Source organism: Schistocerca serialis, chromosome 4 (assembly GCF_023864345.2).
Source record: "Schistocerca serialis cubense isolate TAMUIC-IGC-003099 chromosome 4, iqSchSeri2.2, whole genome shotgun sequence".
NCBI classification, from domain to species: Eukaryota; Metazoa; Arthropoda; class Insecta; order Orthoptera; family Acrididae; genus Schistocerca; species Schistocerca serialis.
In genome coordinates this window covers 947,505,065-947,526,260 of record NC_064641.1, presented here as the reverse complement: position 1 = coordinate 947,526,260, position 21,196 = coordinate 947,505,065, and the positions used below count along the sequence as shown (strand labels likewise).

At 43.6% G+C, this 21,196-nt stretch overlaps 1 protein-coding gene across 1 annotated transcript in view; it reads right to left on the bottom strand.

Moving 5' to 3' along the window:
* LOC126474851 (transient receptor potential-gamma protein-like) overlaps window positions 1-21,196 on the bottom strand; it is a 528,586-nt gene that overhangs the window by 226,417 nt on the left and 280,973 nt on the right. The window contains exons 8-9 of the mRNA XM_050102331.1: window positions 19,641-19,771; window positions 1,025-1,158 (exon numbers count right to left, since the gene is read on the bottom strand). Coding sequence (XP_049958288.1) covers window positions 1,025-1,158; window positions 19,641-19,771 — 265 coding nt within the window. The remainder of the gene's footprint in view (window positions 1-1,024; window positions 1,159-19,640; window positions 19,772-21,196) is intronic.

The following is a 21,196-nucleotide window of genomic DNA, read 5'->3' as shown; positions in this document are numbered from 1 at the left end:
GAAACATCATCATCATCATCATCATCATCTTCAGCGTGACGTTAAAGTTGCTTCAGGTGCGCGGGTAGAGCTCCGGGAAGCCTGCTCATATCACTAGAACCGACCAGGTCAGATCGTCATCTGCTCCAGGACCCGCAGTGCCACCCTACTGCAGTTCCAGCCTGGCTGCGGGTGTGGACGAGCGCTTCTCCTGTGCCCTGCTTACCACAACTATGTTCGTTTTGGAAATGGAGCTGGAATGACGCTCCTCTTATCAACGTCATATGCTGCAAGAAGATGCATGTTCAATGATCTTGTGTTGTAGTTCTTTTTGTCAAAAGTGAGTGTCTGAGAATGTTTGACATGGTGCTGGAACATCAACGGCTGTAGTTGTTACAGATGAAGAGTATCAGTCCAATCTGCATTAATTTACATTTTGCTGGTGGCTACCTCCATGAGACCAGTTTGTATTCCACGTGAGGGAGCGTCGGTGTGCAGAGGCGCCGTGTGGGTGGCGGCAGTCGGCGGTGGTGTGGACACAGCTGCTGCTCGTGCCGGCGCTCCGCGTGGACTCGAGACTCGGCTCGTGGTGGCTGTTGTACAACGGAAACCGGTAACCACCAGTAAAATTAAAATTAGTGCAAATTGCAATGAACGTCTTGACTTGAGGCACCGTTGTCCCTCTATTAATATTTATGACAGAGTCAGATTGGTGGTCAGTGTCTTGTAAGAAAATAAAATAATTGCAGCTCGTTATTCCGATAGGAACAGAATATTCATCTTAGTCTTCATGCATATTTTATATCATCGGCGGCAACAGGTACTGGAGGTGTACTTGGTCTTCAGCTTTGCGCATGCGTGCTACTAGTCCGTGGGTTCCAACGCTGTCTACCTTCGTTGCTGTCTCTCTTTTGCCTTATCTAAAATTAATATTGCAATTTAAAATATCTCTAATCTAGGCGCAACAATTACGGGTAGTTTTCGTAGAAATGTCTCTTAGTAATGTAAGCACATTTCAGCTTCATAAAAAGAGATAATCACTTACCGCAAGAGAAGGCGAAGAGTACTAAAACGTAGAGGAAGAAGAACTTCATGATGTCCAGCACCATGCGGCTCAGGGACACCTGCAGAGGTCCCAGGTACGGGTTGACGGAGAATATGTACACCAGCTTCAGAGAGCTACAAACAAGAAAACAGGACGGTGTCTTAATGTGCTGCAGCCAAGCCCTGGTTATCAAAGTGCTTTAGATTAACACTCGGTGCTAAGCGACATATAACATTTATCTGTGTCAGCCATATTTTCCTATACGACCAGGACAGGAGATTCGAAACCTCGATCTCAAGTGGACGAAGTAGAATGTTGCAGGTGTACGTCTACCAAATGCTGCAACTCCACAACATTATTTAGCAATTTTCCTCACCATCTTTACACGATTCTGTATAGGTTTCCTGGTTTGCGCTACCCTCGGAAATGATTTTTTTCAGTTGTGTTTACTTTTTGAGCTTTCTGTACAGGTGGAGAAGTAGAGCGCCATTTATCTATTTTGAAATACCCGGGCTCTGGCTCTAGTCGCCGAACACAGGCGAGTGGGACGGAACTGTTCCGACGGCTACCTCGGTTGGCAACCCGCTTCAAAACGCGGACTATGGTGCCTCAGGGGGCAGGTGTCGGAGTGTAGCGGGGCGTGCGGAGGCAAAGCCTGGCACCGTTGTACTCGTATACGGCGCCCGATCGTACAAACACCTGACCCGAGCCACCCTGCCGGACGCAGAGACTGGACCACACCCTCCTGGAGAGAGCCGGGGGTATTAAATCTCCGAACAATACGGAATTCTCGTATTTCCTTAACAGTTCATTCGCAGCTGCGAGTGAAACAACTACTCACTGTGCGTTGTATCTGTTATTTTAGCTTGTTCTATAGTGAATTTTGGGGCTCAAGTAGGAAGTGAATAGATAAAATAGTAAATCAAGTAATTTACTTGTCCCCAGAACCTTTCAATTTACGCAAGTTTTGAAACAGAGGCTACGTAGACCGATTTTAACAATTTCGCTGACAGTTTAAGCGAAACCCCGTCAATTCAATATAAAATTTAACTCCGAACTGTACAGAAAGGATGAAAGGCTGTGTAGTGGTGATACGAAAAGCGGCTTATTCTGTTTCTCTTGTTACTATTTGTAGGAGATATTTTGTCGACTAAACACCAAGTCTGTGACATTCAACATCTCCATGACAAAACTAGAAAACACAAACTTTCTTCGGTCTATGCAATAACGTTTTGAATGTGGCAAGTCTAGACATTGTAAATGTAGCTACCCAATTAGGCATTGGGTAAGCAGTTCCGCAGCATTACACAACCAAAAAGTTACCGGAAATACACTCATGTTCAGAAAAAACAGAACACCTCGAACGACTAGAGACAGGACGTTCGTATTCGCACGACAAGTACTCGGTATGTTCTGCAAGAAACATGTCCGCCCTTCTGTTAGTTTGGAAACGATGACCGCATTTTGGTTGGCAGACAGGGAGCGACATCACAGTGATTACATTCGTAAAGCCTTATGGTGTGGGGTGCTACTGGGTGCAACCAGAAACCGCAGTTGGTGTGTGACCAGTGTGGCCTACCCGAGTGACGTCCTGCGAGCCGTAGCCGTACCCTGTCTGCACGGACGCCACGTTTCAGCAAGACAATGCACCACCATATTTTGCTGCACGAACACGTGCCTTGTTGGTACCACAGGACGTCAGGCTTTTCCCATGGCCCGCCACATCACCAGACTTGTCGCCAATCGAAAATGTGTCGGATATGGTGAAACAATGGGTGCACCGTTGTGACCCAGTGTCAACCACCACAGATGACCTTGGAGCCATGTGAATGCATCGTGGATGGCTGGCTATACCAAAGGATACAATTTGAGCTTTATTCGCGTCGATAGCATCATATATGGAACAACAAGTTGACGAGGTACATGGCGCACCCTGTCCCTACTGAGCAACAGAGCACATACTTCAGCGAGGTGACTAAAAGGCTGATCAGTTCTGCAGAAGATACTAATGTACATGTCCTGTGAATATGAACTTCCTACCTGTGTTCTGTTTTTTCTGAACATGAGTGTAGAAACGTAGTAAATATAATTATTATCTGTATACTTTTCTGTGGAGCGTTGGAACTTGCCGTCAGACATGATGAGATAGAATCGTCTTCCAGTCCTAGTGTTTTTCGCTCCTTGATTAATTTTTTGCGCACAATTAGACCCTGTATTAAAATCGCATTTGAAAAAAGCAACAGTATTCAAAGGCAGTTCTAAAACCATAGAGAATGACCTCCTCCACTGCATGTTTCAAGTCTGCCAGGACGAAATTAGAAAGGAAATTAAGGACGCAGAGTTTCTGGCTGTGATGTAGCCTGCGTTTTACAGGTTGTTACAGTACATAGGTAGAGCATTAATGAAAGACTAGTTTAAAGATTTTGGAACTTCGTAGCACCAAAAAACTGTGATGCACAGTGTTTGGCAATGTGCCTTATAGAGCAGATAAACAACCACTTGGGGAATTACCCACACAAACATGTGATGGTGCAGCATTCATGAGTGGGTCGCCACGTGGAGTGCAAGCTCCGGCTAAGAAAACGTTCTCCAGTGCTTCATACGCTCATTGTTGTGTTCACCAGTTGAATCTCAAGCTGACAGCCGCTGCAGTTATTTAAAATATGCGAATATTTTTCACTAAACTTGGGGGACATTGCAGCTTCTTTCTAGTATTCCCAGAAAAATTAGCAATTCTCAAAAAAATGGTATGAAAAGGACTGCCAAGTTCAGTGTCAGAGGAGAGTCAATACTTTTTTCGAATATAGGGAAGATATTACCAAGAACATGAATAGAATGAGCAATGAGGAAAAAACAGTGTAATGAAAACACCACCCTACAAAACTATGGCTTAGTAACGATTTTGAAGGATGAAAGGTTAATTTTTAGGTCTCGTTTTTTCATAAAATTATGAACCATGTGGATATTTTGTACAATCAGTTACAGAAAACAGATATTGTCCCAACTTTTGCACAAAATCAGCTGACAGCTTTTCACCGTGAAATTACAAAAATTAGGGAAGGACTGAGTGAAAATTCAACAGATTTGCACGAGTATAATAAAACAGGTAGAACTGAAGATAGAGGAGTGGTGTGTAATATACTGTAGAAGGCAAAAAGAAGTACGTGATGTTATAATTTACGAAGAAAGATCCAACTTCTCTGAACACCTAGCTGCAGCCTCTCTTTTTTTGTCAGCGAAATGCACCACTTACTCGTCCATTTTTCGAAGAACTCCTTTCAGAGCTGCCACTGAAAGCTATTCTTTTTTGGAAACAAAGACACTTTGAACAGAACTTTGTTTTATCTATGGAAGAGAGGGGTTGAAAAGTACGTGTGGAGCTTTGCATCAAACGACTTTGTGAAGCTCTTCAAAGCGATAATTACAATTGAAATGATCACATCAAAAACAGAACATTGTTTTTCATCACTAAAACGCATCAAAATATTCTTCGAAATACTACTGCCAAGAAAGACTATAAGCAGTCGCAATGCTCTGTATTGAACGACATCTCGTTTTAGGAGCTCCTGATCTGTCAAAGAGAGACTGAAAAATTTGCTAATATGAAGTATGATGCAATGAAATGAGCGAGCGATCTGTTTATATCATGCGTGCGTACAAAAACGTGAGCGGTGCGTTAATTTTTCTCTCGTTTGTCAATGTATTTCTTGGTAACGAAGTGCACCGCCATCTTTTTTGGTCACGAGCCGTTCCCGGATTCTTCCAACGTACACGCCTCACGCTACTCCAAACTGGCTCTTCGGACGCGTCTCTCCTTTCAGCTGAGAGCTGTGTGTATTAATGTCTTCGATCTTAGGCATCCAGTGCGTTCAATGATTTTCGGGTGTTATTGTTTTAAAGTTCAATAACATCGCAGCAGCTTCGATGCCTGTATGCTGCCATAAATTAAATTTTCTAAGCACACTATAGCCTCAAAAATCGTGAAATAAGTTACACTGTAATAGTCAGAGTGACCGTTTACTTTGTAATACTTGACTGTTTCATAAAAATGTCGCGTTCTTGAAATACTGCTGTTGAAATAATATTAATTCTGTAGAATCTGGCGACAGTTTTATATTGGGAACTGTCAAAGATATATTTTATGTCAATAAAGCAAAAAGCACCAAAATACGGGCGTGGGTAAAATGAAACGGCTAAAATGTTAAATTATATAGGACGGGTAATTCAGAAAAATGCGTGGTAAAACATATCATAGACCAAAAATACACAAAATGGGGACGAGCATAGGGAGCAGTTAAGAAAATTTTTACTATGAAATTTCTGCATTTAGAAACGCAAAATTAAGGCATCACCACAAGGTAGTTTGAGGGGACATGCACTACTGGCCATTAAAATTGCTACACCACGAAGATGACGTGCTACAGATGCGAATGAAGAGGATGCTGTGATATGCAAATGATTAGCTTTTCGAAGCATTCACACAAGGTTGACGCCGGTGGCGACACCTACAACGTGCAGACATGAGGAAAGTTTCCAACCGATTTCTCATACACAAACTGCAGTTTACCGGCGTTGCCTGGTGAAACCTTGTTGTAATGCCTCGAGTAAGATGAATAAATGCGTACCATCACGTTTCCGACTTTGCTAAAGGTCGGATTGTAGCCAATCGTGATTTCGGTTTATCGTATCGCGACATTGCTGCTCGCGTTGGTCGAGACCCGACGACTGTTAGAAGAATATGCAATCGGTGGGTTCAGGAGGGTAATACGGAACGCCGTGCTGGATCCCAACGGCCTCGTATCATTATCAGTCGAGATGACAGGCATCTTATCCGCATGGCTGTAACGGATCGTACAGCCACGTCTCGATCCCTGGGGACGTTTGCAAAACAACACCCATCTGCACGAACAGTTCGACGACGTTTGCAGCAGCATGGACTATCAGTTCGGAGACCGTGGCGACGGTTACCCTTGACGCTGCATCACAGACAGGAGCGCCGGCGATCATGATAGTCGCATCCGTGTTTGGCGACATCGCGGTGAACGCACATTGGAAGCGTGTATTCGTCATCGCCATACTGGCGTATCACCCGACGTGATGGTATGGAGTGCCATTGGTTACACGTCTCTGTCACCTCTTGTTCGCACTGACGGCACTTTGAACAGTAGGCGTTACATTTCAGGTGTGTTACGACCCGTAGCTCTATCCTTCATTCGATTCCTGCGAAACCCAACATTTCAGCAGGATAATGCACGACCGCATGTTTCGGGCCCTGTACGGGCCTTTCTGGATACAGAAAATGTTCGACTGCTGCCCTGGCCAGCACATTCTCCAGATCTCTCACCAATTGAAAACGTCTGGTCAATAGTGGCCGAGCAACTGGCTCGTCACAATACCCCAGTCACTACTCTTGATGAACTGTGGTATCGTGTTGAAGCTGCATGGGCATCTGTATCTGTACACGCCATCCAAGTTGTATTTGACTCAATGCCCAGGTGTATCAAGGCTGTTATCACGGCCATAGGTGGTTGTTCTGGGAACTATGCACCCAAATTGCGTGAAAATGTAATCGCATGACAGGTTCTAGTATAATATATTTGTCCAATGTATACCCGTTTATCATCTGTATTTCTTCTTGGTGTAGCAGTTTTAATGGCCAGTAGTGTATAATGAAGTAAACATTGACCAAAAACTAAATGTCTTCAGGGAGTTCATAATTGTTCATTCGTTTGTTTTAACAATATAGTTTTGCAAAATTATATGAAACCTTTTGTCTGTTACTTCAGCTATATTTGAGTTTATAAAGAAAATTGTAGGTCCAATAAGAACAGAAGTCGTGAAATTAATAAGTAATGAAGAAATATAGTAAACTACAGAAGCATCACACAAAAAATTAGCTACAAAACAGTCAGATTTCTAGAACATTTATGTCGAATGAAGGAGAACAGGTTATCAAGATAGATCTTCAGATGCCTTAAGGACAAGAAATTAAGAACAATATGGACCCGAAAAGTGAAAAAGGGTTTAGAACTACGAACAGAAAAGAAATGACGGAACAGAGACAAATGTCTTCAGCATGAATTCTTTAAAATTGGAAGGATTCTATGGTAGAAGTGATTCCGGGACAGGTGCGAAACTAGGGAAAAGAAGAGAAAAGATGATAGAAAAGAAAACAGAAAATGACAAGCAACTGAAACATGCCTGTGGCTCCTAGCACGTCATAGCTTAAAGAAAAAAAATTGTGCTGAATGAGGAAGAAAGTGAGTTTAGAAGAATCTGTTTCTCCACGAATAATGTTTTGGCATTGTACCTAACTGATGACAGTGCGAGGTATATATACAGGGTCAACTTTAATAAAATCGACAAACTGCAGGGACGGCTTCCTGCTTGGAAACGGAGCAAGAAAGGTCCTACGAACATGCGTGCGGAAACGCATCGTTGTCGCGGTAGACGGCGCTGACGAATGGCAGTTCCACTGACCACGTGCCGTGTGTTGCTCGTGTGTTGCAGACTGTGTGGTTGACGCAGCGTACTGTAAGCAGCAGAGTGGTCCGGTGTTCGCATCGAGAGCAAGCCCAGATGGTGTTTGTGTATGGCCAAGGAGATGAAAGTAGTCGAGAGGCAGCACGGCTATACCAAAACAACTCCCCTCACGGACAAAAACTACACCACACGACAAGATAAGCCCTTTTTGGCGTTTGTGTGATCGTGGGCCCTTCCAGACAGACAAGCGTGCAGGGAGGCGGCGGACTGTGCGTACACCAGATCTGGAGGACCGGGTTCTACAGAATACTGAGACGAACCGTAGCACAAGCTGCGGGAAAGTAACACCTCAAAATGATCTAAGCAAAAGCAGCATTATGTGTATGCTGCGTGACAAATGCTGCTGTTGCTATCACCAACGAGTGCAACGATTAGCAGCAGCGGATTTCCATCTACGGTAAGAATGTCGATGGTTTTTGCACCCGATCATCACAATTATCAGATTTATGTCATCAGTCCGACGAAGCCAACTTTACCAGAAATGGCACCATCAGTCTGCATAATCGTCACGTATTGTGACATGTATGCATGCGATGCAGTTCTGCACTGTGTGCTGGGACGATCTGTTGTCGTTGCACACTCACCATCCATTTCCAGACATAGGACATGTTTCCCTGTCACTGCAATTTGTCGTTTCATTATTATTCACTCTGCATATATGGCTCACATGGCTCATTTTTATATCAATTTATTGCGTAACATAATATTTAAAAAACGAATATTTGAAAAATACCTATCAACTTTCCAAGTTATATATGGTCCTGTAACTTTAAGGTTATGTAACTATTTTTTTCTGGTGTGAAGAATGACCTGGTTTGGCGCTTACCAGCACACAGTATGTTGAGCAGGCGCTCACTGTTTGAAAGGAATTTGAGATATATTATTCAAAAATTTCAAAGTAGTAGGCTTTTTTTGCTTGAGGTTAAGAATTGTTACGTGGCTGGGAGACTATTCCCACAGACCGGAGCCAGAGAATGTTGCTGGGCAGAGCACAGTTTCCACAGTAAAGATGGCCGATGGATGGACGCTTGGCGGCCGTAGCCTGCATTTCTTGACCAATGGGAGCGTGGGAGGAAACACGTGAGGTTCTGGTACGGGGGAGCAAAGTGCGGATTCCAGAACAGACACACTATTTGCTATCGTCCCCCAGCCTGGCAAATACTCCCTCTTCAACTGTCCATACCTAATACTTAATTCGACTATGTTAGCCCTTGAGACAGTGGCGCCCAATGTATTCTGACCTACCAAACAAATCGTCCAACGTATTCGACAGATTCCTCCCCACTACAATGTCCCAACCCCTCACATCTTGCACAACTAGAGTCAGAATCTGAAACTGACACACCTTACGGTCTAGAAATAACGTCTGCTTTTGCAACCGGATGCGGTAACTTACATTTTGACACGTTATGAGAGTGAGTTTGTTAACATCGAGTATGGATTTAAGTGTCAGGAAGTCGTTTTTGAAAGTATTTGTATGGTGCGTAGCCATGTATGGAAGTGAAACATGGACGATAAATAGCTTGGACAAAAAGAGAATAGAAGCTTTCGAAATGTGGTCCTACAGAAGAATGGTGAAGATTAGATGGGTAGATCACATAACTAATGAGGAGGTAAATAGGATTGGGGAGAAGAGGATTTGTGGCACAACTTGACTAGACGAAGGGAGCGGTTGGCAAGACATGTTCTGAGGCATCAAGGGATCACCAACTTAGTTCTGGAGGGCAGCGTGGAGGGTAAAAATCGTAGATGGAGCCCAAGAGATGAATAAACTAAGCAGATTCAGAAGGATGTAGGCTGCAGTACGTACTGGGAGACGAAGAAGCTTGCACAGGATGGAGTAGCATGGAGAGCTGCATCAAACCAGTCTCAGGACTGAAGACCACAACAACAACAACCATGAGAGTGAGGGGTTGTGCGAGCAGCTCGGCCGTGTATGGTGTTGGGCCATTGATGCCGCAGGGTGCTGCATATTCGTCTGTGTCGAAGGCATTTTGCCTTGGCTAAGCGTAAATTGAGAGGCGTGTAGCCCACGTGGCGTGTGGCGTCCTGCACGTGCCGCGCTGGTCCTGCGCATATTGAGTCGCACACACAGACTTTGCACGCGCCGGTAGGCTACGCTTTGCGCTCACAGGATCGAAGCGCACCAACACGGTAATCTCTCTCAAACGATTTTAAAGAGACTATCCAGTAAAAATGATTGATTTTGCCTTGGTTGTAGCGTTATACGTCAGCTTGATAGCCAAGTAAGCATCGTGTCGCTAATGGTCATACATATTTTGATATACACATTTTAATAAGACACTACACAAAATTCGAAAAGTTTGCAATGAAAGGACGGGTCGCTATGATTTTGCGTTTGGTGCGTATTACACCATATGTTGCTGCGTATGAAATGTAGCTCACATATTGAATTTTTTCTTTAGACTTGCGAACAGGTCTCTATCTGTCTCCGATCTGGAGGAAATGAACCCTATGTACCGCATTGACTCCGGATCTCACTCCTGCGAGAATGACATATTCACACTGTTCCTCATATCCCCTAAACCGCACGAGACATCGAAAAGAGATTTTGGAATATAATAGCACACAACGAGGAAAATATTTTGCCAGTTCGTGAACACATGGAACTTCCTTATCTACGTCGATACATCAGAAGCCATACTTCCTATTTGATTTTTTTCAATCGAATGACTGTAATTTATTGAATGTTATCGACAGCTAATGAAACAAGAGTTTCCTACCATGAAAATAAACATAAAATTAGTTCTCTTATGTTACTGAAAACCGACACAGTGAGATTTATTGTAAGCTATTGAGCTCTCTGGTTGCCAATTACTTGTTCAATGAGACACTCTATTTCAGAATTTTGTCGCAATAACTGCTGTAAGATGAGTTTGTGCAAATTATACGGTGTTTTGGCGAAGGAAGTACAATTACACCTGTCAACAAGAGAAATGTGGCCTTTACTGATAAATGGTGATGCTGCTTCGATTGAGGAAAGGTTAACAATTCACACAAAATTAAATCGCCGATTCTGTTGGAAATTTGATTGAATCTCCGTAACCCATCGTATTTTTCACACTGAACGACTGGAATGGAAACTTACCAAGGGATTTTATTGCTTATCTTCATCTGAGAAGTATTAAAATAACGACGAGCATTCCGTGCAGGCCGAATGCCAGGCACATCCCACGTACTGGTTACTCACCTACGGCTTGCCAAACTGACAATGTGTGATTCACGAATAAAACAGTTGTTATGGAGAAAAATAAACAAGTGATCCGTTGCACAACACAATGGTCAGTGCATTGTCAGTAGCCGAGAATAATGCACGTGACACGAATGGGAAAGCTAGCCAGGTGTGCCTTGTGAGCGGCTGTTGACGTCTCTCGAAAAACCTTCGTTTTGCCCAACGTAGTGCAGCAACTCGACGTGTCATGAATTTAGCAAGTTGTTGGAAGTCCCCTGCACAAATTTTGAGTCATGCCGCATCTATAGCTGTCCATAACTGCGAAAGTTTTGCCGGTGCAAGAATTTGTGCACCAACGGATCTCTGGATTATGTCCCATAAATATTCGATGGGATTGATATTGCGCGATCTGGGTGGCGAAACCATTTGTTCGAATTGTCCATAATATCCTTCAAACCATTCGTAAACAGTTGTGGTCTGGTGGCAGGGCGAATTGTCATCCATAAAAATCCCATCGCTGTTTGGGAACATGACGTCCACGAATGGCTGCAAATGGTCTCCAAGTATCCCAAAACAACCATTTCCAGTCACTGATCGGTTCAGTTGGACCAGAGGACCCAGTCAATTGCATGTAAACACAGCGCACACCGTTATGGAGTCACTTGCAGCTTGCACAGGGCCTTGCTGGCTGACCAGTTGGCTCTCCGGCTTTGTTCAGTCTGCGCCACACGCAGACCCTAGCATCAGCTCTTACCAACTGGAATCGGAATTAGTGTGCCCAGGTGACGCTCCAGCGTCCAACCGACACGGCCACGAGCCCAGTAGGGGCGCTGCAGGCGACACCGTGCTGTTAGCAGGGGCACTCGCGTCGGTCGCCTGCTGCCGCAGCCCGTTAACATTAAATTTCGGGGCACTGTCGTAACGGATATGTTTGTCGTAGGTCCCACATTGATTTCTGCGGGTGTTTCACGCATTGTAGCCTGTCTGTTAGCACTGACAATTCTACACAAACGGCGCTGCTCTCGGTCGTTAAGTGAAGACCGTCGACCACTGCATTGTTTGTGGTGACAGGTAAAGCCTGGAAACTGGTGCCCTCGGCACACTCTCGTCACTGTGGATCTCGGAATATCCTAACGTTTCGTGTCCAGCTCCAAGTACCGTTCCGCGTTCAAAGTCTGTTACTTCCATTCTGCAGCCATAATCACGTCGGAAACCTTTTCACACGAATCACCTGAGTACAAATGACAGCTCCGCCAATGCACTCCGCTTTTATACCTTGTGTGGGCGACACTGCCGCCATCTGTACATGTGCATATCGATATTCCACGACTTTTATCATCTCGCTGTATTTTGACGTTCTTTCAGTTCTTATCGCAGTGTTTCCCAGAATATTGTAACATTCCATATCCCACTTCGGTTCATTATTACCGTGCCAGTATGTTCCCATAGGAATTGGATTTTTCTCTTTCATAGACATTATCGCACTTTCTTCTTGCAGAGAGAGTTCAACTGCATCACTTATAAGATGACCGCTCGTGCTCGTCATCGCCAAATTTTTGGCATAAGTGGGGCAAGAAAGTGACTGAAGTGGGAGATCTAGATGGACAAGCTCTTAGAAAAAGTGACATGTTTGGAGCGGGACGCTTGAGAAATGAAACGTGGTTGGGGCAGCGTAAAGATGACGGGAATGTGTTCAGAGGATCATGAAATCGAATCTTTGTGCAGCAACTTTTTTATTTTCAGTTATTCGTTACTTTTAATGAAAAGAAACCAAACTAACGCTCAGTATATTGTATTTACTAATATTTTCATAAAAGGCATGAAAAGGAGCGACAAGTGAAAAGAACGCTTTACGCTTCGAAAGCGGCTACAGACTAGAGCAAGTTTTAGCAGATATACGTAAGAGTGATAGTGACAATGAATCAACTTTTGAAAACGGGGATGAGTGATCCTGAGGTAGGTGTCACAGGGATATATGTATATATAGGTCGGAGATGACGTGAACGTTAACGAATGTGAACAAGGTGATAATGGTATTTAGGTAATTAGTGCGCCTGTTCACGTATCTGGAAGTGGACAGGTATCAGCTGATGTCTGTAATCAGGGTTCCAGGACCATAATACACATATTTCACATCGTTTTAGATCACAAATACAGACAAGAACAAAGTGTCTCAGCCTTTATCACCAATCACATGCACAGTGTAGCAGTAATACAAACCAGTAACCACGCAGATTACAGTAAAATTCTACACTCACATCTTGAATGCTGGATTGAATTTGACTCCACAGAAGAACGGGTATTATTTGGTCTACTAATAATAGCTGGTTTACACAAGGCACGTGGAAAACCTTTGAGCGTATTTCGATCTGATGAGTACGAGCTTTTCAGGATTTCGTCATATTCTGTTGTGCCTCCGGTTCGACGACAAACTGAGGAAGAGAAGAATAAAAGAAAAAAAAAAACATTTTGTGGATCACAATATGTGGGCTGTGTCTGAAATGTTCACTGACGCATTCATTTCGCTTTATGTCCCTGGACATCAAATTACAGCTGATGAGCACCTACGTACTCTTCAGGGTGTACATTCCTGCAAAACTTGGACAGTACAGGATAAACATGTATAGTGCTGTAGTTTGTGACACCAATTATCTCATAAATACACATCAGTATACAGGAAAATCTGCTGAATGAAGTAAGATACATCAAGAGAAAAGAGGGGTACATCACCTGAGGGGCATTGGTGCGAAATTTCCAATGATAATTTTTTTATAAGTGTGCAACTTAATTATAGGATGTAAACAATGGAGTTTCAACCATGTGCCTGAGTCTCACAATAAGTCACTATTATTTTTGTGGAAACAAAAGCAAAACGAGGATAATGGAATGTAGTGGAATTAAGACGGGTGATGCTGAGGGAATTAGATTAGGAAATGAAACACTTAAAGTAGTAAATGAGTTTTGCTATTTGGGGAGCAAAATAACTGATGATGGTCGAAGTAGAGAGGATATAAAATGTAGACTGGCAATGGCAACGAAAGCGTTTCAGAAGAAGAGAAATTTGTTAACATCGAGTACAGCAAGGAAAGCGTTTCTGAAGAAGAGAAATTTGTTAACATCGAGTATAGATTTAAGTGTTAGGAAGTCTTTTCTGAAAGTATTTGTATGGAGTGTAGCCATCTATGGAAGTGAAACATGGACGATAAATAGTTTAGACAAGAAGAGAATAGAAGCTTTCGAAGTGTGGTGCTACAGAAGAACGGTGAAGATTAGATGGGTAGATCATATAACTAATGAGGAGGTATTGAATAGAATTGGGGAGAAGAGGAGTTTGTGGCACAACTTGACAAGAAGAAGGGACCGGTTGGTAGGACATGTTCTGAGGCATCAAAGGGATCACAAGTTTAGCATTGGAGGGCAGCGTGGAGGGCAAAAATAGTAGAGGGAGACCAAGAGATGGATACACTAAACAGATGCAGAAGGATGTAGGCTGCAGTAAGTACTGGGAGATGAAGAAGCTTGCACAGGATAGAGTAGCATGGAGAGCTGCATCGTCCACGTTTCACTTCCATACATGGCTACACTCCATACAATTTTTTCGTGAAAATCGGTGTATCTACGAAAATTTGATGGTACTAAAAGTTAAGACTCAGAAAGATAAAAATTCGTACGTAGCGTCAGTTTCATATAAAAACATTAATTACGTGTCTCCATTAAGCTACCTCTATTAGTTTTCAAATTATTTACTAAAAACAAAATTTGGAATAGAAACGTCCCTCTTTACATTATATTAAGTGTCATTTGTAATTGTTACAGAAAGTTCTAATTACAGCACTGGATTCCATTAAGGAAATAATTAAGGAAATAACACATCCTTACCAAGTTTCAAGGCTTTAGTGTAAATAGCGCTCAATACAAGAACTCTTAAAGAGGTACAAGAATAATGCAGACTTGCAGACTGGAAATTATGATCACTATGTACTTCATCGCTTTGTGGCTGACCGCAAAAATAGTTTTCAGGCTCTCGAAACGGCAAAGAAGATTATTTAACCCGCCGCACCACAACCGTACCCAATATATTCCAGATTGCAATGAATCTAATGAGAAACAATATTATGAATTTTCTGGAAACAGCAGATAAACTGCTTCATAATCTCGATACAGCCATACGTTCTAGGTGGGTAGTAACTATTGAGTCACTCAGTTTTGAAACATAAAGTAGTGAAGCATGGTCATTACTAAGGAAGTTGGATGAAAGCAAAATTAAAGTAAGGGACAACACTCATTCATCAGCTCATAGAACTGTGTCACATTTACTGTCCACATCAAGAGCACCAAAGGGTAAAACTTTTGCAAGATACATCAAACGCAAACTCACATTGCTCAAAAAGAACACTAATGAACAATCTAACTTCTCAAGAACTTTCTCTGTATCTGAAATTCCTGCTGTACTTAAAACTCTAAAACCTGGAAAGGCACCAGGAAATGACGGAATTCACCCAGAATTTTTTCTGCATAGTGAGAACTCTACAAAAAGAAGACTGGCGGATTTCTTCTCTGAAACTATGATATCTGGTTCAGTCCCACAGAAAACGACGCACTCAAAAATCATAGCAATACTAAAGCCCAGCAAGGCATCAGACCAGCCTAAGAACTATCGACGTGTTGTGCTGTCGAGCACTATTTATAAGTTGCTTGAAGGAATTATGTACAATCAGATTATTCCACTGATCTCCCAGAACCTTCCAACTGAGCAAACTGGATTCTGATCAGGATGAAGCTACACTGATCAAGTCTTATCCTCAAAAACATTTACTGAAGCAGGATACTGATTAGGAAAGAAGCAACGGATGGCAGGCACAATGAAGATGTAAGAAAATGCAACGGAAATCCACAACATAAGTGAGGCAGTGTCTTCTGAAGCGACAGAAATGGAAGGAAATACGTGGTCCGTTTCGTCTGCATCTAATCGTTGGAGCCAGCCTAGTGTGTCATCAGCGAGACCAGTAGGAATGGAGTATAAATTATGTATATTGCTCAAGGCTATTGAGAATGATCCCATATACAAACCAGAGTATTGAGAAAATTTACAAACAGAGTAACGGTGAGGAAGTGTGGAGTTCTGCGACTAAAGACTTGTTGCTTAGGCAGGAGTCACATTCAATTGAAATGAGAACACAACTAGAACAAATTCCCATCTTACAGCAACATGTTAGTGAAGTGGAACGTCGAAACTTAGGAAGATTCGTGAAAAAGAGCAGACTGATCCACGGTTGCATGGTGAACAGGAAGTTCTCTCTTACCATCAACAGACGAATCTTTTAGTCATGAGTAATACATATCCGAGAGAAAATTCCGTCTTTAGTGTCTGAAAGTTTGGGATGAACAATTTAACAGTTTTATCGACAGTCTGTCGCCTTCATGACACTGACACATTGCACGGGCTTTATGTGCAACTACCTCGATTACGAAGCAGTGACGAAAATTCGACTAAAAGCATATGAAGAATTTAGGAGCTTGGTTTTGGATAGTTATTGACGCAGGCAAAAGTAGGAAAGAATCAGATAGAAATAATAGAGTGCAGGAATCTGGGAGACTCTGGGACACTCTAGTTCCCATAACCCAGTAAAATTTTTGGAAGAGGTGATAAATAAAGATCAGTTTCTTGACGCCACATTTAGTCTCTCAGAGAGCATAAGGTATGTTATCGGTAGCTTACCAATGAACTGCACGTGATAATCTTTTATTGTGTTTGGGATGGTGTCTGATACAGAGCACAAATGCTAAGGCCATCTCAAGACAGGTGCCACACCTGTTGAGAGGGATATGGGAGCAGTGTTGAGGGTAACTTTACGCTATTTATACGTCATACAATTGGCCTAGAGGAGTGGAGGAAACAAAAATTATGGTTATTAAGGTACTGCTATAAGCCTCTGACAGTCATGTCGTTATGGTGGGTAATATATTAGACGTATGAAAATATAACTTAAGAGCACAACTGGGCGTCTTGGGGAAGGAAGAGGAACAAGACAGTAATTTAAAAGAAGTCTTAAATAAACATGTAGGTGTTAAATAAATACCTGATAGGAGTATAGGTGGATGGTTTGTTTACATTAACATAAGAGCAGAAGTGGACTCCTGGGTGAGTGACGACAGGGGAGGTGGCAGCTTCAAAGAAGTGCTAAATAAATATCAAAGACTTAAACAAATAACTCGTAAAGCACAAGTGAATGGTATGTTTACTTAAGGAGGCTAGGCTAAGTGGATGACCTGTTTACATAAGAGAACAAAAAATGTTCAAATGTGTGTGAAATCTTATGGGACTTAACTGCTAAGGTCATCAGTCCCGAAGCTTACACACTACATAACCTAAATTATCCTAAGGACAAACACACACACTCATGCCCGAGGGAGGACTCGAACCTCCGCCGGGACCAGCTGCACAGTCCACGACTGCAGCGCCTTAGACCGCTCGACTAACCCCTTGCGGCACATAAGAGAACAATGGATCCCTTCGTCCCAGGGAGGGTTGCAGCTTACCTTGATACTTATAGCTCGAAGGTAGGGGGATGATGTTGACACGTAAAATAGGGCCTGAAGACGACGACATTGAGGGGGTACAAAGTAGAGAAGAGCTCCCACTGTTCTCCTACTGGAGAATGCTTGCCTATGTGAAGGCTAGTGGGGGACCCTACCGAGAGAAGTTCAGTGCTCTAGAGTGCAGCTCAGCCCACACCACCATAGCGGCATAGCAACGTAACACGTAGCCTGCACCAGTCTGCGTCGTCAGTTGGGCGCTGCCTGCTGTGACATTCACTACTGTATTGCAGAATCTGTGTCAGCTTCCTGAATCCACAAACACTGACAGCAACGGGCACTCCGACGCCAGCTCCATAGTGTCTGCTGGAGGAACGCATAAAATTTCCCCAGAGCATCCGAAAATGCGATGGGGCTGAGTTCTGTGGGAAACATACATCGAGAGATGTAATGTGGAATCTTGAGAACTGAGGGCATTTCTAAACACGAGCTGTAATGTTTCATTTGTGCTAGAACTCGACGTAGTGCTGTGGTTGAGACAAATTCAATTGGTAATATACACATCAAAAAGGGTTTTGCATCACCTCGATTCCAAGAGTTCCGGAACCTGTACAGAAAATTGGAAGAGAGATCAGCAGAAACGTCATTTCCGCCCATTTCGTTGCTCATGAAAACCAGACACGGCATGTTGTACCACCATACAACGAGACCTTCAGAGGAGGTGGTCCAGATTGCTGTACACGCCGGTACCTCTATTACATAGTAGCACGTCCTCTTGCATTGATGCATGTCTGTATTCGTCGTGGCATACTATCCACAAGTTCATCAAGGCATTGTTGATCCAGATTGTCCCACTCCTCAACGGCGATTCGGCGTAGATCCCTCAGAGTCGTTGGTGGGTCACGACGTCCGTAAATAGCCCTTTTCAATATATCCCAGGCGTTGTCGATAGGGTTCATGTCTGGTGAACATGCTGGCCTCTCTAGTCGAACGATGTCGTTATCTTGAAGGAAGTCATTCACAAGATGTGCACGATAGGGGCGCGCATGAAGACGAATGCCCCGCCAATATGTTGCGGATAGGGTTGCACTATCGGTCGGAGGATTGCATTCACATATCGTACAGCCGTTACGGTGCCTTGCATGACCACCAGCGGCATACGTGAGCCCCACATAATGCCACCCTAAAACAGTAGGGAACCTCCACCTTGGCCTGCACTCACTGGACAGTGTGTCTAAGACGTTCAGCCTGACTGAGTTCCCTCCAAACAGGTCTCCGACGATTGTCTGGTTGAAGACATATGCGACAATCATCGGTGAAGAGAACCTGATGCCAATCCAGAACGGTCCATTCGGCATGTTGTTGAGTCCATCTGTATCGCGCTGCACAGTGTCGTGGTTGCGAAGATGGGCGTCGCCATGGACGTGGGGAGTGAAGCTGCGCACAGTTTGAGTCGTAACACGACGTCCTGTGGCTGGACGAAAAGCGTTGCTGTCAGTGTTCCTCCAAACCGTAATCAGTAGGTAGCGGTCATCCACTGCAGTAATAGCCCTTGGGCGGCCTGAGCGAGGCATGTCATCGACAGTTCCTGTCTCTCTGTATCTCCTCTATGTCCGAACAAAATCACTTTGGTTCACTCCGAGACGCCTAGTCACTTGCCTCGTTGAAGGCCCTTCCTGGCACAAGTAACAATGCGGACGCGATCGAACCGCCGTATTGACCGTCTAGGCACGGTTAAACTGCGGACAACACGAGCCGTGTCCTCCTTCCTGGTGAGATGACTGGAACTGATTGGCTGACCCAATCCGTCTAACAGGCGCTGCTCATGCACGGTTGTTTACATCTTTGGGCGGGTTTAGTGACATCTTTGAACAGTGAAAGAGACTGATACAATATACACAGTCCACGTCTATCTTCAGGAGTTCTGGGAACCGGGGTGATTGAAAACTTTTTTTGACGTTAATTTCATTACGACAATATTAATGTGGAGTGTGCAGGGCTACGCCGCTCACTCGGCAGTTTCTTTTTATTCACTGGAATACCCACATCCCTAAATAATACCATTTTGGGGAACTGCGCATTGTTTCTGGGATTAGGTATGGTAATTGAACTTCCACATACCAAGAAATGGCGCTGACAGTTATCTACCGATACTGAGTAGTAATTCTGGAAATGCAAGGTGGATATATGGAGATGGACTGGGACTAATTTTTAACTGTTCGCAGACACGTTGCGGGCTGTGTAGGAGGCCTTTGGCGCTGACTAGGCGCAGCCCTGCACCATCCACCTGACTAGCGCAGGGCTGACCTCAGGGAGGCGGGGGCAGCGCCGGCTGCGGCTCACCTGAAGATGTTGGCGGCGGAGAAGAGGCCCTCGGCGATGAGCATGGGGTCCCACGTGTCCCACTCCTCGCGCGGCAGGTCCCGCGGCGCTGGACCCTCTGTCTCCCTGCGGAGCGCCAGCTCCTTCTGCACCTGCCACCACACACACGCACACGCATTACCTCCACATTAGTCTCGTAAGAATGCTAACAACAAATGTATTCCATTACATTGTCAATATCTGTGTAAGGAATTGGGCATCTTTGCTGCACCTTTTGAGGACGCCTGGCAACCAATTGTACACATTATTAAAAACAAAGTACTTAATACAGCAACAGCTGCATTTGTGATAGTGAACTAGGAACAGAGTCAAATGATATTGTGAGGTGTACCCAGAAATCATTTCTGTTATTAATACAAACAAAAGAAGTATAGATATAACAAAAATATTTATTGGATTGTTGTTGTTGTGGTCTTCAGTACTGAGACTGGTTGGATGCAGCTCTCCATGCTACTCTATACTGTGCAAGCTTCTTCATCTCAAAGTACCTACTGCAACCTACATCCTTCTGAATCTGTTTAGTGTATTCATCTCTTGGTCTCCCGCTTCGACTTTTACCCTCAACGCTGCCCTCCAATACTAAATTGGTGATCCCTTGAGGCCTCAGAACATGTCCTACCAACCGATCCCTTCTTCTAGTCAAGTTGTGCCACAAACTTCTCTTCTCCCTAATCCTATTCAGTACCTTCTCATTAGTTACATGATCTACCCATCTAATCTTCAGCATTCTTCTGTAGCACCACATTTCGAAAGCTTCTATTCTCTTCTTGTCCAAACTATTTATCGTGCATGTTTTACTTCCATACATGGCTACACTCCATACAAATACTTTCAGAAACGACTTCCTGACAAACTCGATGTTAACAAATTTCTCTTCTTCAGAAACGCTTTCCTTGCAGTTGCCAGTCTACATTTTATATCCTCTCTACTTCGACCATCATCAGTTATTTTGCTCCCCAAATAGCAAAACCCCTTTACTATTTTAAGTGTCTCATTTCCTAATCTAATTCCCTGAGCATCACCTGGCTAAATTTGACTACATTCCATTATCCTCGTTTTGCTTTTGTTGATGTTCATCTTATACCCTCCTTTCATGACACTGTCCATTCCGTTCAACTGCTCTTCCAAGTCCTTTGCTGTCTCTGACAGAATTACAATGTCATCGGCGAACCTCAAAGTTTTTATTTCTTCTGCATGGATTTTAATACCTACTCCGAATTTTTCTTTTGTTTTCTTCACTGCTTGCTCAATATACAGATTGAATAACATCGGGGATAGGCTACAACCCTGTCTCACTCCCTTCCCAACCACTGCTTCCCTTTCGTGTCCCTCGACTCTTATAACTGCCATCTGGTTTCTGTACAAATTGTAAATAGCCTTTCGCTCCCTGTATTTTACCCCTGCCACCTTCAGAATTTGGAAGAGAGTATTCCAGTCAACATTGTCAAAAGCTTTCTCTAGGTCTACAAATGCTAGAAACGTAGGTTTGCCTTTCCTTAATCTAGCTTCTAAGATAA